At 42.9% G+C, this 26,233-nt stretch overlaps 2 protein-coding genes across 4 annotated transcripts in view; one reads left to right on the top strand and one right to left on the bottom strand.

Annotated features, from left to right (window-relative positions):
* The first annotated feature begins 349 nt into the window (after window positions 1–349).
* Window positions 350–12,638, top strand: KNOP1 (lysine rich nucleolar protein 1). 3 transcript variants are annotated; one of them, XM_083153238.1, is made up of 4 exons: window positions 350–1,825; window positions 2,704–2,769; window positions 3,735–3,788; window positions 11,884–12,638. In XM_083153238.1, exons 1-4 carry the CDS (start codon window positions 353–355, stop codon window positions 12,193–12,195), a joined length of 1,905 nt encoding a protein of 634 aa, XP_083009364.1. In that variant the 5' UTR covers window positions 350–352; the 3' UTR covers window positions 12,196–12,638. The 3 variants fall into 3 exon arrangements, with proteins under 3 accessions (XP_083009364.1, XP_083009363.1, XP_083009365.1); XM_083153237.1 differs by having other exon boundaries at window positions 11,881–12,637; XM_083153239.1 differs by lacking the exon at window positions 11,884–12,638 and adding an exon at window positions 6,502–7,170.
* A 1,563-nt stretch (window positions 12,639–14,201) lies between these two features.
* The window catches only part of VPS35L (VPS35 endosomal protein sorting factor like), a 166,734-nt gene continuing 154,702 nt past the window's right edge, over window positions 14,202–26,233 (bottom strand). The window contains exons 29-31 of the mRNA XM_083153228.1: window positions 23,944–24,062; window positions 16,938–17,084; window positions 14,202–15,384 (exon numbers count right to left, since the gene is read on the bottom strand). Coding sequence (XP_083009354.1) covers window positions 15,286–15,384; window positions 16,938–17,084; window positions 23,944–24,062 — 365 coding nt within the window. The 3' untranslated portion in view covers window positions 14,202–15,285. The remainder of the gene's footprint in view (window positions 15,385–16,937; window positions 17,085–23,943; window positions 24,063–26,233) is intronic.

Raw genomic sequence — 26,233 nt, 5'->3', positions numbered from 1 at the left:
TTAGGTCGACATGGGTCTAGGTTGACATATGAAAAAGTCGACATGGTTTTAGGTCGAAAGGTCGTTAGTTTGACAATGTCTAGGTCGACAGTCATAAGGTCGACATGGGGTTTTTCACTGGTAAATTTGAATTGCTTTACTCCAGTGTCACATAATTGAGGCTTATTTATTACCGGTGTTCTGCAACCCAAAGTAGCCAGCCACCAGCTTTTAGCAATGCTATGTTAATTTTTATCTTTGGTTGCTATGAGTTACTGCACATTTGCTGATGAGACTTTTTTGTTATTGTTTGTTCATCATCTATAATGCATAAAAAAGTTTTTCAATAAATTCACTAATATTTTGTAGAGCAATGACCAGCGATGATGAAGAAACAACACCTTTCAGTGAATCCACAGGCAAGAAGAAGCCAAAGACCAGCAAAAGGACAATGGTGGAACAAAAGTGTAATAATAATAATAAAGACATAACAAAAAAGAAAGCTTTGGCCCGAGAGGATGACACTTCTTCTTCTCATGAGCCTGAAGCAACTGAAATAGTCCCCAAAAAGAAAAAAAAGAAAAAGGTCGATGAGGATACTGCATCATGTGACTACAAAAGTAACAATGTAGTCAAAAAGAGAAAAATTAAAAATATATCAGATGAAGATATTACATCATGTGATACCAAAACTAATGACGTTCCCAAAAAGAAAAAAAAGAAAAATATCTCTGATGAAGATATTGCATCACATGACTGCACAAGCAATGATGTTCCCAAAAAGAAAAAAAAGAATGTAAGCGGTGAAGATAATAAATCATGTGATCCCGAAACAAATGAGGATCCCAAAATGAAGAAAAAGAAAACTGTCTTGGATAATGAAATTGTGCCATGTGACCCTAAAACTGATGATGTTCCCAAAAAGAAAAAAAAGAAAAATATCTCTGATGAAGATATTACATCACATGACTGCACAAGCAATGATGTTCCCAAAAAGAAAAAAAAGAATGACTTCCATGAAGATATTGTATCATGTGACCTGAACATGAATAATGATCCCCCTAAAAAGAAAAAGGTCGTTTATGAAGAGATTGAGCCATGTGACCAGAAATCTAGTGTTCATCTCCGTAAAAAGAAAAAGAAGACTGTCTTAGAGGAAGATGATCCATTACATTCTAGCAAAGCACCTTCTGTACCCAAGTCCAAGATTGTCAACAAAAAGAAGAAAAGGGGCACAGAGAGCGCTCTCCCTTCTTCAGACAGTCCAAAGGAGGACAGAATCATCCCCAGACAGAAGAACATGGCTAGCACTTTGACTTTGGTTGAGAAGAATAAAATGAAGACCAAACAGTCTCAATCAACCATTAATAATAAAATTTACTCAAAACTTAAGAAGAAAAAGAATTCTCAGCCTGACGAAGGAGACGCAGAAACTACAGAGAATGGAAATGCCGTCACTGCAGACTCCAAGGTCAGAAAGAAGAAGAAAGCTAGAGATGATACTGTCCTAATAAAATCTGTGTCTCCCGATGAGAATCTAGTATCCACCAAAGTCCATGACATGAGCCATGGAGAATGTGATGAGGATCTTAACGGAAACGTTGAGGATACAAATATTGTCTTAAAAAAAATCAAGAAAGGGGAAAAAAAGTCTCTTAATGCTGCTTCTTGTAAAGGGAGGACTAAAGAAATATCAAAGAAGAGGAAAAGGGTGGAACGGTTAAAGAATGCAGAAGAAGAGCATATTACAAATGAGGACACATCCAAGAAGGAGGAGAAGAAGAAAAAGAAGAAAAAGACAACAGAACAAAAAAAACTTTCAACAGAAAAAGTCACCATTAAGCAAGTACGTGTAACAAATACTTCATTATAGCTGGGTATTACCTTTTAAAGGCATCATAAACTTTCACATTAACTGTATAACTTGACATCCCATAAGCACAATACAGTGTAAATTTACATCCAGTATAACCACAACATACAGCAATAACCTGACAGAGTAAGGACATTGATAAATCATGAGGGTGATGGTGGTTTTGCACTTGATCTTTCATTGCAAAATAAAGCCAAACTATTGTATTGTTAAATGAACCCTGAGGTTGAAGCCCAATATTTTTTTCACTTGAACTTTAAAATAAAAACATATTTCTTATTACCATTAATAATTCCAATAGCTGTCACACACAAAAAAGTTAACACTACAACCGGTAAAATCAAACCAAACGTTGGCATATCGCTACACAATGGGCCTAATTCAGCCTGGATCACTAAGCTGAGAAAAAGCAGTTGCTGTAATCAATAGTTGCCACCCAGAAAAAAAAAGAAATTGTAGAAATTGCGTTTGCGATGCATACGCAGATACATTCGCAAGAAATGAAACCTAGAAGATTACTTTCCATCTGCACCAGTCAAAGGCTTTCACAATTCTGCTAAACCAACAGGCTGGAAGTGGCCATTGCTGATGTCGGAGGCCTACCTGGAAAGCTCCTTGGCACGCCTGCCTTTTGACAAACACTCAAACCACCAGGTTTTCTCCCCTTAAATGATGTCTTTCTGTCAATTAAAATGTGAAGCAGAATGTGAACGCATATTAATTTGCTAATTGTGGGTGATTGGATTGCGTTTTCTCAATTTAGTAATCCATATTGAATTAGGCCCAATGAATGTATGTGTAAACTTGGTGTGGTATGAATAGAACTATCAACACATTTTTGTATCCTATAGGAGAAGACTGATGTCCAGGTGGTGTCGGTAAAGGTTGGGAATGTAGATGAATTCGACATTGATACGGTAAATATGCACAGGAATATGCTGTTAAAGCTGAACGGTCACCTATGCATGGTGGAGACGGCCATCTTCTAGGTTGCGACCAGTAATCTAAACTAATAACCATCACTTTATTCCATTGTTAATTAGCAGGCTGCAAATCATGAATATTGGTTCCTCCTATAAATGGCTGCCTACACTTAGCGTATGTTAATGGATATGTTTTAAGCAAGCACTGAAGATATATATATATATATATATATATATATATATATATATATCATCATCATTTCTAAAGGTGCCCACACACGCGTCGCATCTAGTTCAAAGAGCATGCAATATGCTACAACAGATGCGAAGCAATCTAGTTCAAAAAGTACGAGCTGCACACACTACACACTGAACTTTGCGGTGAGAACACCGGCCATGCTGCATATTTTTACTCAGATATTTCTTTATTGCATTTTCCTTTTTTATCAGCACATCAAACAAATTATAATATACATAGCAAATATTTACATTTCGTAGATCTCTTTAGGGCTGGCCCTTACCTATCTGAAATAATGCAAAAATGGTATTTAGCAATCTAATTTTTCCTCATAATGGTCCCCTTACTTCTGTTTATTTGCATATAGGAAGGGGAGGAAGGGGAGAAGGAGAGAAAGAATAAGAGGAGAGAAAAAAGAAAAAAAAAAAAGAAAATAATTAAAAGAGGGATTTTAAAAATTATATGCTACAACAGATGCGAAGCAATCTAGTTCAAAAAGTACGAGCCGCACACACTACACACTGTACTTTGCGGTGAGAACACCGGCCATGCTGCATATTAATCGCTGGGCGATAGCGCCACTATTGCTATGGCCCCTACACATGGAGTAATGTAGGGACATTATCTAAGGGATCTAGTCAAATGCTTCGAAAATGCCCTCAAATCGCCCCATAAATGTTTTATTAGATGTTGCTTGATGAATATTTGTATTATTTTAAAGGTACGGCGGAAGGCCCTGCAGGAAGATATTGACAGAGAGTCTGGAAACACAAAGGTTGTTTGTTTTTTCCTTCTAATTTGCTTGTATGTTTTATCGATGGGTTGTTTGATTTAATACTACAGGTAGTGTGTTAATCCATTAATACACCCTGTACTGCATTTAGATTAGAGGGAAAACATACACTTTTAGGGTGGTATCTGCGGTACTTGTGTAGTATCACGGCGCCCATCGCATCGCAGACCATAAGGCATGCGATGGTATGCGATGCGATATCGCGCAATGTTCCTCAATGTCATACCATTTTAAAATTGTATGGCATTGTATATGGCATACAATGCGATGGCATGCGATTATAACTTGTATAAGCACCCTAATGGGTGGTTACAATGTTAAATGCACCCCCACGCCACCCCCCAGTATAAACGTGAACCCGAAGCGTGGCGAGCGGTGGCGGTACGCGTCTTCCAACCTTTTCATATCCCCACTATCCACGTCGGGTTTGGAGTTGATTCTATAAAGTGTGGCGAGCGCAGTGAGCCACCGAGCCTGAAGCGTGGCGAGCGGACACGCATAACTTCACAGGTATACGCATCCCCTCGCCGCGCTTCGGGCTCGCCACACTTTATACAATCAACTCCACGCCGACGTGGATAGTGGGGGTATGAAAAGGTCGGAGGACGCGTACCGCGGGCTCGCTGCGCTTGCCACGCTTCGGGTTCACGTTTATACTGGGGGGTGGCGTGGGGGTGCATTTAACATTGTAACCACCCATTAGGGTGCTTATACAATTTTTCATCGCATAGGGGGCTAAAATCGCATCGGGTGTATGGCATGCGATGAAAAATCGCGCGATCACATATCGGGGGCGCCATGATAATACACAAGTACCATATCTGCTTACCACAATGTCGACATCAGAATATTGACCAGTTTCAAACTGTCAGTACAGTGTAGCGTAGTAGGTATCAAAGAGCGAACTATTGCTGAGTGTACTCTGTAGTCAAACACTATGGGGATTATTCTGATTCACTCGGAAAGGCACAATCACTCTCTAATGGACAAAACCATATGCTCTGCAGGTGAGGCTGATGTAACATGTGCAGAGGCAGTTAGATTTGAGTGGGGGTGTACTTCAAACTGGGTGTGGTATAGGGTTCCGACAGTCGGGATCCGGTCAGTCATTAGCCCTGACGTCGGGATCCCAACTGCCCGGACTCAGACAGCATGTTGAGCGCAACAAAGCCCCTTGCGGGCTCACTGCGCTCGCCAAGCTGCAGGCACGGTGTCTCGCTACGCTCGCCACCTATTCTATTCTCCCTCTATGGGGGTCGTGGACCCCACGAGGGAAAATAGCGGGTGGCCGTCGGGCACCTGTCTGTCTGCGTTTTGACAGTCGGGATCCCGACTGTCGGGACCGCATCCGGCACCCCTTCAAACTGATATCTATATTGCAGTGTAAAAATAAAGCAGCCAGTATTTACCCTGCATGTTACATCAGCCCCACCTGCAGTGCATATGGTTTTGTCCCATTAGAGAGTGATTGTGCCTTTCCGAGTGAATCAGAATAACCCCCTTGTGCTGCTTTGTTGGCGGTGCTCCCATGAGTCCTGGCTAGACTATATGGGTATAGGTAATTGAAAAGAAGACTTTATTTTATTTTTTTTCCCTCTGGGACACAACTCAAGTATGTGAAATTAAATTTTTATATATATTTACTATATACTATATTTACTTTTATTAAAGTATTTTAAAGGTTTAGTTAACTTATATTTAATTTAGATGTATGCAATTTGTTTTTTTAAAAATACTTCAACAAAAGTTATATTAATTTCAGATACCCAAGTTGTGCCCCAGAAAAAGAAAATTCTTATCTCTTCCCTATAACCAGGCTTCAAACTGTCAAAGGGCACCAGGTTGACACCCTCACATTGTCAACAGGTTTTTAATTTTGCCATGTAAAATCCTGACATCCTGAGGATGCCAACGGCTAGGGATGGGCCACACATAGCGGCACAGCGAGTCCCGTATGGGACCTCCTGCACCGCGAATGAGCCTGCACACAGGCTTCTATGCTTCCACACACACATTAGCGGCAGGGCCACACCTGCTGGCTCTTACTGCAGCATGCTGAGTTAGGACTGGACAGGTGCGGCAGGCGGGTATTGGGAATAAAACATACATTACAATGTATGTGTTCACAGAGTGCGGCTGTGCCACACTGTGTAAAACTAGAAATCCTGTTGGCAGTGGCCGGCTCCTGTTCCGTAGGATCCGGCCACTCCGCTGAACGGGACCCACTTGACCACTGTGTGTGTCCCGGCCCTTATGTACCACCTGGAGGATTATGGTTACACTGCAGGGGCTGCGAAACTACTAGAGCACCAGGGGCGATTTGTCAACAGTCCATAATGTCACCAGTTCTACCCTGCTTGCATTCTCATGACTGTCAACAAGAGGTACCACACCTATTAAGAGTTGCACGTCTGAGAAACCTTGAGGTAAGGATGGGGAAGGAGCAATAAAGCGTAACCTCTGGGCTGGTTACAGAGGACGGGTTGTAAGTAAAACCACAGGAAGGGTCAAAGAGTGCAAATTGTGGCGACAGGGCAGGTAGAAACTAAGTTTAAAGAACCCCAGCCTGCCATGTACTGTTTAATAACCCCACATTTATATCCTCCTATTGCAGCCTATACAGATCTAAAATGCTGTTTAATTGCACATTTGCTAAAACTGTAAGATCTGATAAAGGGTTGCTATTCTCTCCTAGGCGGCAAGTCAGCACTTGGGCAATTTGTGTCCAAGTCAAAGGAAGAAAAGAAAGTAATTCTGATGTAAATGAAGAACTGAATTGATCTTTCTCTCGTCTTATGTTATCGTTGAAAATGTAAATTTCAGTTCAGTTCCAAAAGCATTAAAATGTGACAAGTTGCTGAAGAATTGTAGCAATTTGAGCCTGATTGGAAGCTGATTATAGCCGTCCGCAGACTGAAGTTAGGCAGGGTAATTATTTGGGGTTTGGGAAGAGCGGGGCAGAAGTGCTGTGTTTGCTGGAAGAGTAATTGCTTGTAGTTATCTTGCAATAGCAGACAGTGAAATGTGGTAATTATGTGCTCAGGACAACAATGGGTTAATAACATATCTGGAAAGTTTATGTCTGAAGCAGCTCTTGTTCCAGTCAGGTCATGTGACACCTACAGTATACACAGATATCTCCTCATACATCTCGGCACACCAGGCCATACAGTATTAGGGGTATAGGACATTGGGTGGACCCTATTTAGGTCGACAAGCATTGGGTTGACCACTGAAGGTCGACACCTGAAATAGTTTGACATGGCTAAGGTCGACAGGGTTGGATGTTCATACAATCATTAGGTCAGTGGCAAGGTTGACAGTCAATAGGTCGACATACGTTTTTCACGTTTGGTCCCAAATGTAAACACTGTCAAAGTGTACCACATCCCCTCGCATGGCTCCCTGCGCTCGCCGTGCTTCAGGCAGGGCGGCTCGCTGCACTCGCCGTGCTTCAGGCAGGGCGGCTCGCTGCACTCGCCGTGCTTCAGGCAGGGCGGCTCGCTGCACTCGCCGTGCTTCAGGCAGGGCGGCTCGCTGCGCTCGCCAAGCTTCAGGCAGGGTGGCTCGCTGCACTCGCCGTGCTTCAGGCAGGGCGGCTCGCTGCGCTCGCCAAGCTTCAGGCAGGGCGGCTCACTGCACTTGGCGCACTCTTTTATTCTTTCACTACTCCGCAGTAGATGGTAGGGCATAAAATACTGCATGTCGGCTTAAAAACTGTGAAAAACTCATGTCGACCATAGCCATGTGGACCTATTTCATTTGTCGGGCTAAGCCCTGTCGATCTTCAGTGGTCAACCCAATGCATTTCCACCTAATCTCCATATGAGAATCTCCTAGTGTCAGGTGTAAGAACGCAGTGTAACTAGGACACATGAGGTGACTGATGATTAATCTGATACCACACTTTGTACATACGTTCTTTTTTTTTTTAAATTAAATTTATTAGACAAAAAGTATAAGGTATCACAGAACAGCACACCACGGCACATGTACTATAACTGTCATCATCAGACATATAGAGTTTTCACCAGAATATGTTACATTTCAATATGTCTAACATTATACATTAGAAACGGAGTTGTCAATAAAATGTAGTACATCGGGTTCCCACAGTGCCCATATACTGTGTATTAAATATCCCCCATATATCTTGAGTTTTGGATTTAGTGAATTTAAAACTATTACGAACCTATACTAAAAGAAAGTCAGAGGAATTATGGTGATATACCAATACAGGATGTATTAAACATATAATTAGGATATTTTGTATGAGAGTGCATATAAGAGGAGGGTAAGTCATATATTAAGGGTAATACCGTAACTGTTAACTACAGTATAAACCTGAAGGCGCCATTCGGGTCAGCAAGTATAGAAATATATGCATACTGTGCATATGTGTGTGTTTGCGTGCGTGCGTGCGTGTAGGAGCACCTGGAAATATCATAACAAGACATATAAACATTTATACGCCGTAAGTTCAAAGCAAAGACAAAAAAGAAAGGATATTGCCCTTCAAACTACTGGAAAAAAATCAAATAAACCACTCTATACTATCAAAACAAACCCCTCCCCAAAGAAACCCAAAATAAGCCTCCCCATAACCCCCCACCCTGTGTGACCTAACCCCAATCTAGGTATACCTAGATCCCGAACAACTCATATACCCCCCAACTAATTATCTATACCCATCCCCCCTCCCCCCAATATTAAACACAGGATATTGAGAGAGGATATAGCGAGGGCTATATATTTATATGTGACCCTAAACTTGAGCAAAAATAAAGGGGTTTAAGCAGCGCTGGTAAATTGGCTAGATCAGTGGTTCCCAACCCTGGTCCTCAAGTACCTCCAACAGTGCACGTTTTCCAGGTCTCCACACAGAATCACAGGTGACATAATTAGCTCCACCTGTGGCTCTTTTAAAATGTGTCTGAATAATGCGTGCACCTGCTGGGTGACCTGGAAAACGTGCACTGTTGGGGGTACTTGAGGACCAGGGTTGGGAACCACTGGGCTAGATCAATTGGACTGGTTTTCACAATAAAACATACAGTTTATTATACATAATTTGATCAAACATGGATAAAATATATATAAATGCAGTATTGAATAACTGAGCAATTGCTGAAATTAATATATAAAAATGAATAAGGTAGTATAAAAATGCTAGTGCACTAGACTGTCCCATGATTCCTGGTATAGTGGGGGGGGGATATAGATTGGAGGGATCAGTCCGTTCCTATTACGCCCTTTGTATAAGCATTCCCAAGATTGAAAATGGGGGAGGTTAGTTGGTATTACCGTCCACTTGTGGGACACTCCACAAGTGGACGGTAACAACAACCTTGTCAGCAGATGTTATGCTGGTCCAAATGGATGTCCAAATAATTTGGCAGGTGGGAAGCGCTTGATGATGATTATAGAGGTGGTTCCTGTTCTGGAACTGGTGGAGGTTTCCAATGCTGGCCTGGTTCGGATGGGTCCCAATCCAAAGAAGTGAATGGGTGTGAGTACCAGGATTCGATGGGATCTGGATGATAGCATGTAATCCCCACTTCCGGCCACGGGGTACATGCTTTTTTCCTGTGTCTCCAGAGTGTCAGTGGAGTGTAACATCCCCTCCAGCACTTCCGCCCCACTCAGCAGCACAGCCTATAGAAACAATAGACGCCACACTTCCGGCGATGCAGTCTCCGGGCATCTCCCGCCGTGACTCTACAGCACTTGCGCCCCACTTGGTTGCCCAGCCTATAGAAACATCAGACCGGCGCCACACTTCCGGCCAGGTCTCCAGGAACCTCAGGTTTAGACACTATAGAATATAGCACCCTCCCAAGTACTTCCGCCCCACTTGGCTAATATGCCAATAGAAATAGTAGGATAAATGCCACACTTCCGGTAACTTAATTCACGGGAATCTGTGGCAGCAACTATACGGACAGCTAATACAGGCTGACAATACTAACGGCATACATAAGAATGCCTCCTATTGCCAGATAAGTCGGATCACATGACCTCTGTCCACCAATGAATGTTAATTCTAACATTAGAAATAAACCTAAACATCTCCCATTTTAGAAAGTTTATTAATAAATGATCTTTTATTACATGTGTATTAATACAGTCTGCCTCCTTTTCATCTATAAACATTATAATCATTTTTATTACAATTGGACCGGTTATGTACCATGTGACTGTATCATGTGATCAATTACCATTTCCTCATGCAGTATAAATACCCCTCTGGGGACTAGCACACCTTATCCTTTGATAAAGCTGTAGAACACAGCGAAACGCGTCAGAGGTGCTATCCAGACCTTATTGAAGGAGTATCATCAGGATCCCATCGAATCCTGGTACTCACACCCATTCACTTCTTTGGATTGGGACCCATCCGAACCAGCCTAGCATTGGAAACCTCCACCAGTTCCAGAACAGGAACCACCTCTATAAACATCATCAAGCGCTTCCCACCTGCCAAATTATTTGGACATCCATTTGGACCAGCATAACATCTGCTGAGAAGGTTGTTGTTAGCGCAAGGACACCCCACAAGTGGACGGTAATACCAACTAACCTCCTCCATTTTCAATCTTGGGAATGCTTATACAATGGGCGTAATAGGAATGGACTGATCCCTCCAATCTATATCCCCCCCCACTATACCAGGAATCATGGGACTTAGTCTAGTGCACTAGCATTTTTATACTACCTTATTCATTTTTATATATTAATTTCAGAAATTGCTCAGTTATTTAATACTGCATTTATATATATTTTATCCATGTTTGATCAAATTATGTATAATAAACTGTATGTTTTATTGTGAAAACCAGTCCAATTGATCTAGCCAATTTATCAGCGCTGCTTAAACCCCTTTCTTTTTGCTCACCCCTTGCATAGGGACCGACTATCCCTTTATTAGCAGCAGCTTAGTGAAACGCCCTCAGTCAAGCACTACCAGCATCACCCTCTAGGGGGTGTTGCAAATTTTTCTTGCAACTTGGCTGTATTTGGTCAGCTTCTCCTCCCGAATATAGAATATAACACAGTTGACAATGAAAATATATAATGTTGAAAAGGAAAAAGGTAGATTGACAGTTGCATATAGATGAACTGAGAAACGTAAAGAATAATGACAACCATATGCCAAATATCAGAGAAGATACAGGATACATAAGCCTAAAGTAAAAAAGAAAACCAATAAAAGGTATGGACATCCTCTTGATTTAAGATCATAGCACAACTTAAAGTATTAATCCGGCCAGCAATTTATCTATTGTTTACTAGTGCCAATGTTGTTTGCAGCACTTGTGTAAAAGAGGGAGACTTAAAACATAATGAGAATGATAGACATAAGGGTGCAGAACATGAGACATTCCTTGCAAGACCATAAGAATCTGATTTAAGGTGCCCACGCACGGATAAACATACACACAACTCTGACTCCACTCCAACTTGTGTGTAAGTTGGCCGAAATAACTCTCTCATTGGCTGCATGGAATTTAGCAAGTACAGTATGCAGTTGTACGCTTCTTTGTTACCATACTACCCCTATACACACGCTTGGTCAAAGAGCCCCCTCCACTATCAGTGTGCAGTTGCATAGTACATCCAGAGTGGGCCAGTGTGCAGCGGTCTTCTGAGTAACGACCCCACTCAGCACTGGATCTTACCTTGTACATCCAGAGTGGGCCAGTGTGCCGCGGTCTTATGAGTAATGACCCCACTCAGCACTGGATCTTACCTTGTACTGGCAAGCATGTCCACGGCACCATCTTTCCAGTGATATTTGGGAAGAGGGTGCATGTTCACAAGAGAGTAAAGGCTCTGGCACAAAACTGTTCAACATTAAAACTGGTAACTCATTTTGAAATGAATGAACTATAACCTGCTTATTACTATCTTATAAAGCAGGTGCGCCATGTCCGAATGGCGGTATAGTCTGATTCTCTATACATTGCACATACGTTGCTAGTATTTTTAGGTATTCGTTTAACCAAGGTTTATGTTGTATATGTTCCAGACAAAACCAAATCCATTACTGAATAGAAATGTTTTGTTTTCTCAGCAGGGTCTGGCCTTTGGGCAATGGTCTACAGCCTCATTTCAAAGTTCAGACCAGCAAACAAAGTTCCTTAGACTTTTGGGAGGCTTCAAGAAGGGAAACCAAACTGCACCACCATCAACTTCATCCCAGGAGAAAGCCAATATGGCTTTGGGAAAGGAAGGGGCACAGACTCTAGAAAGGAACCTGCTAGAGGAATTTGACAAAGCACTCGCCTGGAAACAGAACCGAGGAATTGGCTTGGGCTGCCAGCCTGCCCAGAAAAAGACTTTTTATATTGACAAAACTAGGTCTAAATCTGTGAAATTTGAGGACTAGATTGGCTTAGGCTGTTTATCATTGCAGGCTACAATTACGAATCAAGATTGTGGTTATATATAATTACCCCTGTATACTAGCATAAGACAGGAAAGCAATATACACTCAACAAGATTTGAAAAGGATGTTACTGCAAGGCAAATTTCAGGTAGTTTGTGAAATAGTGTAGCGCAGCTTACAGGAAACAGACTGCGCCCTCTAGCTGTGGAAGTAGAATACTGCTTTTCTAATAGACCTAGACTGTAAAGTCTAGAATATTGGGAGTTAGGGCTTCTCTGGAACCAGGAGGATGCAGAGAAGAGGCTACAAGTTTAGAGGATGGTCCTATATTCCATGCTAGGTTATTCTGTCAAATTTACACTTGATATATATTTGTTTTTATAACTTTATACCTTAAATGTTATACAGTAAAAATAAAGAGAAAGGACACTTCTATATGGTAGCATGTGCTTGTATTTTTTTTTATCTAGTAACCAGCCTGTCAAAATGATGTTCATCCAGATCAGGTCAAAAATATCAAATGAAGTGTTAAATTGCATGTGTATCAGCTCCGATTCCGATCCATTGCACGGTCTTGAATCAGAACCAGAGAACGTTCAGGAAGCCATTCACCTCTTCATACGCCATGTACCATCCACGTGGATTGTAAAGTATGAGAAGTGCAGAGAAGTTGCATAGTGTATGAGCCACACCCACAGGAAATAAGTCTCACAACCGTAGCGTGATTATATTTTGCCAAAATTAATTGGTGTGTAGTGGAGGTAGAATTGTTCTAACTTCCTGTGATTAAAGATGGTGGTATCTGCTCTCCATGCATCTGCAGCCCTGGTCCCAGGAGAGAGAAGACACGATCATCCAGAAGAAGCATTCTTTGAGGAATTTATGGTCCTATGCATCGTCTACCTCCATGGCCTGACCCAGGTTCCCCTCTCAGACAAGCCTGGGCAAACTGTACCAAATACTCTCTCTGGAGTAAATTTACTAAAGCTGCCCATAGCAACCAATCAGATTATTGGATGCAATAAAGAGATGATAGACAAAATCTGTTTGGTTGATATGGCAACATCACCTCTTTCCATTTCTAGAAGCTTTAGTACATGTACCCCTGGCTGGTACTTCTGTCGGTTCGATTACAATGCTGACCCGCAAAGATTGTTTCCCGCACAGTAGAAGAGAGAACGTGGATGTCACGTGCACAGACCTAAATGGAAATCTGCATTATGGGCCATATACACGGGGAGAGGTCTGCTAAATTCCTTGAAATGAAGCACCAATTGCCCATGTGTCGCTATCACCGGTCTAGATCATTCAAGCATGCGGTATATATCGGAGTGCTTAGCAAGAGACTGCAAATCGCCCATGTTTTAGGAAGCAATCTACATCCACCCTCCTGTAATACCAACCCATTATTTAATTACATTTTTTTTTTTTTGCTCAACACAAATCTCTTGTGCAAATATCTCAAGGGGCCTACACACGGGGAGATGTGCTGAGCGTTCTAAACAATACTAGATCATTCAGAACACTCGACACACACTGATTTGTCAGCGCTGTGTGCTGAGCAATCTGTCAGGGTCAGTGTTCTCTGGGTAAGAACACAGACATTAATATCCAGCATGCTGGATATTAATCACTGGGGGATAGCGACACGCGGGGCCGCACATCACTATGGGCCCTACAGACACAGCGATTTAGGGGCATTTTCTAAGTGATTTAGTGGTATCGCTTAGAAAATGCCCCTAAATTTCCCCCGTGTGTATGCCCCATAAGTGCTTATAGGAGATCTAGACTGGGGGAAATCTCCCACACTAAATTGCTCAGAACAAATCTCGTGCTCAAGTCTCCTTGTGTATATGCACCATTACAGGACACATACCAAAGTTGTTGGGTGTAGTTAATACAGAGGTATTTGTAAGGGTGGGTTCCTGAGCGCTTCAGTTTTCCACCCTCCCAACTAAAGTAGCCATTTCAAAGTGACTACTGGTTTAAGAAAGACAATCAACAAATTTGAAATGAAGAAAATTTATTTTGCAATGTTCCGACCCATAAGGAATGATGCAAAGACATGTTACACAGCATATCGCCAAGCAATGTGTAGACTGCACAATGCACTTCCAGCTGCAAATCAGAAGTCCCAACCGTATCGTCCAGGGCTGGGCAATTGCGGCCCTCCAGATGTTGATGAACTACACACCCCAGGATGCTTTGCATTAGTTTTGCTATGTGGCCATGCTGAAACTAATGCAAGGCATGCTGGGATGTGTGGTTCATCAACATCTGGAGGGCCGCAATTGCCCAGCCCTGGTATAGTCTAATGGTTTTATAAGCCACAGAACTGTAAGGTGACTTCTAACACCCGTAATAACTTACAGTAGCTGGTGTATGATTTTTTCATTTTAATACACGTGTGCACAGACCTGATGAATTTACTTGAGTAACACAGTTCTACTGGTGTTTATAAGGAATAACATGATCCTTCCTGTAGATTATACAGCAATATCACAAGCCTGAAACTCTATATGTGCCCATTACACTCTGCACCTTGTAATATCTTTATAATACATAGCTGTGGCTTCATTTCATATGTATACTACAATGTTTTTGTGAAAAAAAGAGAATGAATTATAGACATGATTTCATTAATAGGCAGGGTTAATCTAAATCAACCTACATACCAATGTTCAAATATTAGGATTATGAATACAAAAGGCAGCATAAAGTATCAATCGATGTAAGTGCGTATCAAAGTGAAAACCCCTATAATAGAGTAATAAGTGGCCAAATACACTTTATATGTAAATAATATTAAGCAGTAATGAGTCTGTGCTAATAATACTGCAATCATTCCGCTCAACATTTCTTGCTAGGTGTGTGCTCGCAGGAGGCACAGACTTGCTTTGAAATGACTTGTCACACCGATAGAGGTCATTGTGTTACACACACATATATACAATACATTAGAGCTACCAGGCTGAATTTGCAAGAGACTATGATCCAACTGATCTCTTGCCTGGAATTCGAACTTACGCAGGCGCTCCATTGTAACCCTTGTCTGTTAGCAATTCATGCGTAGATACATAGAACATCTGATCAGGTTCTAGACTGCAAGGGAAGCCTGGTTGCCAGGTCGCCCAAGTGACTTGATTCAGACTGCTTACTTCTTTTCTTGATATATTCCAATGTTTTTACCTGATTAAAGAAAGATAGTACATACAATTATATTTATAATAAAAAAAAAACATATATACATACAAGTCCATGCATTCAGACTGCAGTGATTTGTTTAATATTCATTGCCCAATAGGACACATTCATGCAAATCAGCATGCAAGTGACTTGTACAAAGGCATAGTAACGGAGGAGCAAGCTAAAAGTTAGATAAGGGAAGACTAATACAGGGGTTCTCAAACTATGTTGCTCTGGGACCCAATCACACAATAAAAAATACAAGACCCCAGCAAGTTACCACAGAATGGCTGCCACATGCGCGGTCAGCAGACTGCACATGCATGACAGCACTGCGGAGTGAGGTGACCGCTAATGTGATTGCCTAATTTCTTACACAATTGCAGAGACAAGATCCCCTGCATGCAAATGTTAAAGCATATACCATTGCTGTGAAGGGTTAGGTGATGGCAAGGAAGCAGGGGATGACGGGGAGCCAGAGAATGGCAGTAAGAGGCAGTGGGTGACAGGGAGTGAGAAAGGAGGACAGTGTGAGAGGAGCCCAATGACACAGCACCCTTTCTAACAGCCTAGTGCTTCCTGTGCATATCTGTATGTAGATGAGAGAACCAGGAGTGCAGCCTGTTGGTGGCAGCAGCAGAGGCTGCTGGGGAGCAGAGTTAGAGCACTGGTGTGTGAGCATAGCTGCTTGATGACTCCTCAGAGCTCTAAGCCAATGATGCCAGGAGTCTAAACAGATAATTCAACGGATTTTGTAGACTCCTTGGATCACTGACTAGGAGGTCAGAGAAGTAGTCAGCCTGATGTCCAGCTACATGGAGTCGCGACCCCATGCTGAGATGTTTACCACCCACTTTGGGGTCAGGACCTAGTTTGAGAACCGCTGGTTAATAATGTAATATCTATAGCTCTAGGCATGCAAATGATGGGGACTGCAGTTCTGAAGAGATATTGGATTTTTCCATCAGACCTCTCCATCGATGGTGATGCCACCTGGAGGAAACAACTGCTGCTCCCCAGTGATGGTAGATGCCTATCCCAAATGTAACATGCCCTAGCAACATGGATGTTCAGGCTCAGCATGCCTAAGGCCAATATCTAATTAGCTGTGGTAAATATCCCCAATGGCCGGCAATTATCTCCTCCTGCCGCCACTTATTGCAATTGGTTTTGAATGCCTCTGACACACACGTGGGACTTATAGTTCATTGAGAGCTGAAGATAGGTCACAAATTTCCCTCCATTAAGTTCTCAGCAGAAGTTCGCTGTTGCAGATGAGCTTTTGTTTGCCCATATAATTCATGATTGGCAGCCACCAACTCTGGTTTTGCCTATTGCTTTGCCCAAACTATTATGAATTTGTCCTAGACCACCAATACAAGGCACCCCAGGGTGCGTAGGCACACAGTTTGGGAACCACTGCTCTATAGAGCACTTTAAGGTTGAAAACATTTATGTGCATAGATATTATGGCCAGTGGCTTATACACAAGGGGCATACACATCAATCATATGGACTCTTAGATGAACCCTCCTCCACTACATGCCTTTACTTACCATGGTCTTTGTGTCAGCAAAGCCATGCTTCTGAGCCAGGTTCCACAGGTTCACAGACAGCTGGTTCAGCTTGTTATTCCTCAGGTCCCCGTGAGCCAAAATACTGTTAAAAAAGAGCAGCGCAAGGGTGCTCTGACGCTTCAGAGTCTACAACAAGAAAACACAACGGGTATGTTACATTATTCAGCTGTTACTAATACAGTACAACTTTTCCTGACATGTATACCAGCCCTCAACTGGTGCAGCAACCATATCATGATGACACGTGTGGAAGATTTGAGTTTGCCCTCCACAATGGGTAAACTTAGGCTTGTAGGGAAATGTTGGGGCTCACCGTTCTAAATAGGCGAAACAAATGACCCGGAAGCTCTAGGCTTCACTAAGTCTCCGGGTCATTTGAGATATATATCTCCCATTGTCACATCATATGCCGCACTGCGTATTCCCCAAGTCACATCATATGCCACACTGCGTATTCCCCAAGTCCCATTATATGTCACACTGCGTATTCCCCAAGTCCCATTATATGCCACACTGCGTATTCCCCAAGTCACATCATATGCCGCACTGCATATTCCCCAAGTCACATCATATGCCGCACTGCGTATTCCCCAAGTCACATCATATGCCGCACTGCGTATTCCCCAAGTCACATCATATGCCGCACTGCATATTCCCCAAGTCACATCATATGCCGCACTGCGTATTCCCCAAGTCACATCATATGCCGCACTGCGTATTCCCCAAGTCACATCATATGCCGCACTTCGTATTCCCCAAGTCACATCATATGCCGAACTGCATATTCCAAAAGTCTCATCATATGCAGCACTGCGTATTTCAAAAGTCACATCATATGCCACACTGCGTATTCCCAAGTCACATCATATCCCACACTGCGTATTCCCCAAGTCACATCATATGCCACATTGCATATTCCCAAAGTCACATCATATGCCACACTGCGTATTTCCCAAGTCACATTATATGCCACATTGCATACGGTCCAAGTAGTAAAATATGCCACACTGCGTATTCCCCAAGTCACATCATATGCTACACTGCGTATTCCCCGAGTCACATCATATGCCGCACTGCGTATTCCCCAAATCACATCATATGCTGCACTGCGTATTCCAAAAGTCACATCATATGCCGCACTGTGTATTCCCAATTCACATCATATGCCACACTGCGTATTCCCCAAGTCACATCATATGCCGCACTGCATACGGTCCAAGTCGCAAACTATGCCACACTGCGTATTCCCCAAGTCACATCATATGCCACACTGCGTATTCCCTGAATCACATCATATGCCGCACTGCGTATTCCCCAAGTCACTTCATATGCCACACAGCATATGCCCCAAAATCTCATTATATGACACACTGCGTATTCCCCAAGTCTCATATGCCACAGTGCGTACGCCCTAAATCACATCATATGCCACACTGCATATTCCCCAAGTCACATTGGGGCAGATGTATTAAGCCTTAACAAGAGATATGCCACACTGCGTATTCCCTAAGTCACATTATATGTCACACTGCTTACGGTCCAAGTCACATCATATGCCACACTGCGTATTCCCCAAGTCACATTATATGTCACACTGCTTACGGTCCAAGTCACATCATATGCCACACCGCGTAAGCCCCAAGTTACATCATATGCCACACTGCATATGCCCCAAGTCACATCATATGCCACACTGCATATGCCCCAAGTCACATCATATGCAACACTGCATATTCCCCAAGTCACAGCATATGCCACACTGCATATTCCCTAAGTCATAGCATATGCCACACTGCGTATTCCCCAAGTTACATCATATGCCAAACTGCGTACTCCCCAAGTTGCCTTTGCCTAGTAAATGTTTGCCACTTTTAAAAAAACTCCTTTCCTACTTTAGATTCCATTTCTCCCTGACGCCGCTGTAAAGGTCTTGATTTAGGACACCATGTCAATAACACTCTTCCAATGCAAAGACATCTTAATGAATGTTTGGTACTTGTGTATTAGCACGGCGCCCAATTAGCATATGTACGCTAGCATACTGAAATCGCATTGCATGTCCCGTTATAGTGCCGAGTGATGCAATGCGATTTCAGTAGTTCATATGGTACTTGTATATTGGTGGCTGTTACGCATTTAGCGTAACTGCGCTTTCAGAATTTGCTGCCGCTCACGCAGAATTGCAGTAACGGGAACCCTATGCGCTTGACAGTGGTGCCATATGACAGCGGTGCCATATAAAATCCTGCCGCAAGAAGGTGAGCCTAAGAGCGTCGCATTGGTTTCTGGGGTGCCGCTTATCCTTCCTCAACTTGATTAGATTCAACTATTCCTGGACAGAGGAGCTCACATCTATTGATTATTGTGAGTGACAGCTGCAGATATCTAATAAAACTGCGGTCCTCTACAATCATTGGATGCGGGAGGCCTGCACCGTGGACCTAGCGGCGTATTGGTGGTCCCGGGAAGATTGTGGAGGTCGATGAAAGTTTGTTTGTGAAACGAAAAAGTAATGTTGGACGTACGCTGCCTCAAGGGAAAGTGGTGAGTGCTTCATTACTCAGGTGCCGAAAAAGGGATACCACCACTCTGATGGCGTCCATAAATGAGTTCATCGAAACGGGCACAACAATTTATTCAGATTGCTGGCGGGCCTACAGTACCGAGCAGTTGGAACAGGCTGGATATCAATATGCTGGAGTAAATCATAGGTATAACTTTGTGTCCGGACACAGGTGTGCACACACAGAACATTGAGCGCCTGTGGGGCTCATGCAAATGGAGCAACAAGCGCCAAAGAGGCCCAATACGCCAACATTTACAGTCCTACTTGCAGGAATTCATGTGGAGGAAGACTTTGGGTGTGATAAAGCATTAGAGCGTATCCTTCACACACCTTCGCTGCTTCCTAAGGCAGAGTGACTGTTTTAGGAAGTTTTTTTGTTCATGATTTGTTCTTATTAACCCCTTCCTGACACAGCCAGTTTTTGCCTTCCTGACAGAGCCCTTTTTTTCAAATCTGACATGTATCACTTAAGTGGGGATAACTTTTTTTTGCTTTTACTTATCCCAGTGATTTTGAGATTGTTTTCTCGTGACACATTGTACTTCAAGTTAGTGGTAAATTTGGGTCGATACAGTCTGTGTTTTTTTGTGAAAAATACCAAAATGTCGCAAAAAAATGGAAAATTTAGCAATTTGCAAAATGTTAAATTTTCTGCTTGTGAGACAAATAATCATACCACTCAAAATAGTTAATAACTAAGATAAACCATATGTCTACTTTATGTTGCCATCATTATTTCAACCTCCTTTTAATTTTTTTGGACACTAGGAGGCTTAAAATATGAATAGCAAATTCTCAAATTTTCAAGAAAATTTCAAACACTGATTTTTTTAGGGACCAGTTCAGTTCTGATGAGACTTTGAGGGACTTGTATGTGAGACACCCCCATAAATGATGCCATTTCAAAAACTGCACCCCTCACAGTATTCAAAACAGCATTTTGGAAGTTTGTTAACCCTTTAGGTGTTTCACAGGAATTAAAACAAAGTGTAGGTGAAATTTCAAAATTTCATTTTTTTTGCAGATTTGCAATTTTAATACATTTTTCTAAGGAACACAGTACATTTTACTAGAGAAATGTGACTAAAAATTGATTCCCCCAATTCTTTTGTTTTCATAAATATCCTATATGTGGCCCTAGTGTGCACGTTGACCAAACCACAGGCTTCATAATAGAAGGAGCACCTACTTGATTTTGGAGCCTCCTTTTTATGAGATTATATTTTAGGCACCATGTAGGTTTCTAGGCACCATAAGATGCTAAAAGTTAGGAACCTCCCCCACAAGTGACCCCATTTTGCAAACTTCACCCTTCAGGGAATTCATTTAGGGGTATAGTGTACATTTCAAACCCCCAGGGGTTTCACCAATTTTGACACAACTGGGCTGTGAAAATGAAAAAATTAAATTTTTCATTTTCACAGCTCAGTTGTATCAAAATTGGTGAAACCCCTGGGGGTTTGAAATGTACACTATACCCCCTGATGAATTCCCTGAAGGGTGTAGTTTGCAAAATGGGGTCACTTGTGGGGGGGTTCCACTGTATGGGTGCTTCAGGGGTCATTCAACCAGAATCTGTGCTGCAAAATTGGGGCACAGATTTTGGGGTGCAGTTCTGGCTCAAAATTTTTCATTTTTGCAAGGAATGAAGGAGACAAAGCACCCCAAAATCTGTGCCCCAATTTCTCCCGAGTACGGCAATGCCTCATATGTGACCAAAAAATACCAGTTGGGTGCATGGCAAGACTCAGAAGGGAAGGAGTGATATTTGGTGGTGGAATGAATGGTGGGTGCTATGTCGCATTAGCAAGACCCCCGAAGCACCAATACAGTGGAACCCCCCCACATGTGACCCCATTTTGCTCACCAGCTTTGGGAGGGGGGCTGGCGCTGCGGCTGGTGGGGGGGTGGGAGGGGTGCTGGCGCTGCGGCAGCCGGGTGGGTGGGAGGGGGGGCTGCCGGGTGGGAGGGGGGGGGGGCTGGCGATCGGTGGTGATCGGTGCTGTACTTAACAGCACCGATCACTGTATATATATATATATATATATATATATATATATATATATATATGTGTGTGTGTATATATATATATATATGTGTATATATATATATACACACATATATATATAAATATATATATATATATATAGTTCATTTTATCCCACATACAGTAATTTCATACAGTAATTTCATGCTGTGCTGCGGCTGGCGGGGGGGTGGGAGGGGGGCTGGCGCTGCGGCTGCTGGCTGGGTGGGAGGGAGGCTGCCGGGTGGGAGAGAGGCTGCCGGGTGGGTGGGAGGGTGGCCTGCCGATCGGTGGTGATCGGTGCTGTACTTAACAGCACCGATCACCACCGATCTCTGTGTTACCGAGCGGCTTAGCCGCCGGTAACACAGAAAACGCTGCAATTGGCTGTTCACTTTTGAACAGCCAATCGCAGCGATCGCCGACCGGGGGGGCATCCCTGCCCCCCCTGGGCGGCGAGGGGGGATGTCTGCTGTCAGGGACAGCAGACATCTCCAAACTGTCACCGCGTCTATAGACGCAGTGACAGTTTAAAGCCATGACGTACATGTACGTCATGTGTCGGGAAGTACTTCCCGACCATGACGTACATGTACGTCAAATGTCGGGAAGGGGGTAATGTTGTTTTCCTTGATTTATTGTTAATATTGTAATTATTTATTGTGATTAATGTGATTGAATTATTTAATATGATATTTAATTATTATTTATTAAGTAAATTCCGGTTAATCGTTAACACATGTTGTCATTACTGTGTCAGATGTATGATATCGCAGGTGTGAATGTGTTCCTAAAACACCCCCACTATCCACGTCACCCCGAAGCATGGCGAGCACAGTGAGCCCCACGAGGGTACACGTTCTCCCAACTTTTTCATACCCCCACTATCCATTTCAGCGTGGAGTTGATGTTTAGTGTGGCTAGCAGCCGCAGAGTACATGTAAATTAATCCGCATCCACTCACCACGCTTCGGGCTCGGTGGCTCGCCACACTATATAAAGTCAACTCCACGCCGACGTGGATAGTGGGGGTATGAAAAGGTCGGGAGGACGCGTAACGCATCTGCTCGCCACGATTCGGGGTGACGTGGATAGTGGGGGTGTGAAAAATACAATTTCATCACATATACATATACACTGGGGGATTTGTGGCATCACATATACTGGGGGGTTTTGTGGTAAATCAGAACGCACAGAAAATTGCATGCGATCGCATTCGATTTTGAGTGTAATGCGATGTGATGTGATCTGCGGTCAGGGTACAGTGAATAAATTAACTAGTGAGATCGCATCGCATTCACCACATGCCACGAAAACGTGCCATGCGATGCGATTTCACTACGCAGAATAGCCCACTAAGAAAGTTGCGTAGTGGGCGCCGTGCTAATACACATGTACCGAATGTTGTGATAGGATCAGTTTGACAGCGTATGATGAATTAATGACGATGAGTGGGAGAACCAGGAATTATGTAACATGGGAGATCATTCACAGTTCATGTAACATTCATCTCCCAAAGGCGTTGCAGGACAATCTGTTTCTGATTATCTGATTAGGTCATCGTGAGTCGGACACCACAGCTGCATTATCAGTGATGTTTTCAAAGCCCAAACTATACAAAACCAACACAGACGTACAGAACAAGACTGCAAGTTACTATGCGCTGGACCTGATGTCACTATAGGAGGTTCCCGCTGAGTGATTACTATGGGTGTGGGCAACTTATGCCGACACTCTGTAGTGTCCATGTATCCGCTTTGCAGTAACACAATTATTAATAGGATACATCGATATAGTAACTGAATTACTGAAATAGTTTATACAATGATTAGAACAATTGATATTTACAGAGCTCCTTATGTACCTCCTTAATATATTGTTGGGAAACAGACAGGAAAAAACAACAACTCTGCTAAATATTTTGTCAAAGGACGTCTCCTAACCAGTTAATGATACACTGAATATACATAATCTAAAGAATGTATTGTAGATTATATTAATAGCACATTTGTGAGTCTAGAGATATGATTCAGAAGTCAGAACACCTGAAACAAGGGATAGCGGTACTTAGTGGGCCTGGTTCTTTAGGTTATGAACTCTCCTATTATCTACAGTAGGGGTTCTCAAACTCGGTCCTCAGAACCCCACACAATTTAAGTTTTCCAGGTCACCCTGCAGGTGCGTTCATTACGCATTGACACATTTTAAAAGATCCACAGGTGGAACTAATTATTTCACTTGTGATTCTGTGAGGAGACCTGGAAAACATGCACTGTGTGGGGTCCTGAGGACCGAGTTTGAGAGCCTGTGATGTACAGTAAGAAGAACAATAGTTTCACAGACAGCTTCATAGAAATCTAGAAAGAATTACAGGTTACATATACATAACTTACCTTTTCCTTCCCAAGAGCTTTCAGATGCTCCAAAATCTGTCCTATGACCGTGTCGCACAGCTTGTTGATTTCTGCCAAGAATTTGGAGTCCCCACCATAGAGATTATCATTGGAATCAACTACAGGTGAAAAGAGATAGACAATGTGTGTTACCAATTGTGTAAGCGAGTGGTACTGTATCTTGGTAATGCAAGTCCCATCCACTGTGAAGGACCCCACTCTGCTCTTCTGAGCTCTGCAATATTTCTGAACGCGTCTCCACCGGCCATTACACACGATCAGAAGGGAAGAGCAACAGCATCCTAATCCTAAGCAGTAAGGTCATCACAATTGCTTTTATTATTATTTATAGATGCTTGTTGGGTATCACCTGTTGCTTGTTGTGTACCACATAGCAATAGGTTGCAGACATGAGGCCACATGTACAATATGGCTAGTGTTTCTTTGAATTCTCTAGCCTAGCCTAAGCAACCTAGTTGTTACTAAACCACTGCATACAAAATTAATTGTGAATCCTAGGAGCATACACCTCCTGATTTATCCTGCCCTCCTAATATAGATCCAATGAATGGCTATATTGCCCTTCCCATATGTTACGGGGCACACACCCTCTGCGCCAGGAATATAGGTGTTTGGTGCCATCTTTGGTCCTGATTCAAAGATATAGTCACATGCATACACAGCTGAATGAATGCAGTTGCTGTATGAATATATGAAGTTGTAAAGAGACGCCCATAATCATCATGTCTAAACCACCACTTCCATACATCGGATGTACACTGAGAAAACATCGGCCAACTGAAGTAACCCCAATGGTGGCACAGCATGGCCGCTGGAAGGAAGACGCTGGATTAACGGTAAGCGGGATCACTGTAGCACTGTGACCCTCCATTACCTATTACAATATTACATGCATGCGGTATTGGAGGACCCTATACAGGGAGTACATTATAGGTTTATAGCATAAGTAGAAATACCCAATCTAGACAAGGTTTTGCCATTTGCAGTAGTACAGAAGTATTTCTTGCTTCATATCACATAACATACTGTAATTAGATTACCCTACTATAGGACTACTGTATGTTGCATCCTTCTAGGTCTTGTTCAGCTTGTGTTCTGCACAATGTATGTGTACAGACAATCCATTGTAATTTAGCATGTCTTGTGATTATGATGTGGTGTGCTACGGAATATCATATACCTGCTCTATGTGCAGGGTGCTGATCAGTGAGGAGGACAGATTTACATTTTGGGGGACAGAATTGTAGACACTATTAAAATATGCCTCACATAGGGCCAGATTCAAACCTGATCGCTGTGCTGTGCGAGATTTCATAGGTCTGCAATCAAATGGCCACCCCCCCCCCCCAGACATCCCGCCCGTGCAAGTCTGTGAATGAGCCGCAAATAAATCGCTGATCTGCAAATCCATTCTCGACTGACTCGTCATCTAATGATTTTCTCAGTCTTTGCAAGTGTGTGTATTACTGACCCTTCCACAGCTCTGCGTTTTTTCTGACACACTCAGAATACATCCATTTACCTTCCCCAAATGCTGACTTCCTGTCAGTCAAATTGCAAAATAAGTCATCGCTGATTTTTGTCGCTGTTTGGCCATGTGCATGCGCGCTACACTACGTACACATTGATTAGCTTGTGAATTTGCAGAAGAGCGATCAGGTCTGAATAATCCCCCTAGAGTGATCACTACTGGTAAGTCACACAGAACAGCCCCCATTCCTTTTCCATGTGAACATTTATTTACAGCACATGAGTTTTCACCTCTTTTCCCGCTTTTTTGGTCTTGCTAATACTTTAAAATCCCCGTCCCAAGCGCAGCAGTAACAAAGCGAGGCACCATGCCTGAAGCATGGCAAGCAAACCGAGCCATGCGAAGGTATGCACTATACTAATTGGGGATCCGTGTCGACAATGACACAAAACTGTAAAACCAGTATGTCTGCCTTTTCCTTAGTTGACCTTTTGTCGATGTTGACCTTTTGCATGTCAAACTTTTGGTATTGACTGATTGACTGTCCACCACTGCATGTGTCTTCCTATTGGGCAAGGCTAAACAGAAATCCCTATCCCTGGAATAATAGAGTGCACCTTATAGCCAATGACAGCTCCTCCCACCAGCTTCTACAGCTGATATCTGTAGAGATGCACCAGGCTGCACAACAGTAGACTGACACACAGGAAGGGCTTCTTAAACCAAGCTTTGCCTATGCTTCTGCACACTGTGAATTCTTCCTGCAGGTCCCTGGGGGTGTGAGCTGCCTAATTCTGA

This window comes from Crinia signifera, chromosome 7 (assembly GCF_055691185.1).
Source record: "Crinia signifera chromosome 7, ASM5569118v1, whole genome shotgun sequence".
Taxonomy (NCBI): domain Eukaryota; kingdom Metazoa; phylum Chordata; class Amphibia; order Anura; family Myobatrachidae; genus Crinia; species Crinia signifera.
Note: the sequence above shows the minus strand (reverse complement) of the source record. Positions and strands in the feature narration are given on the sequence as shown.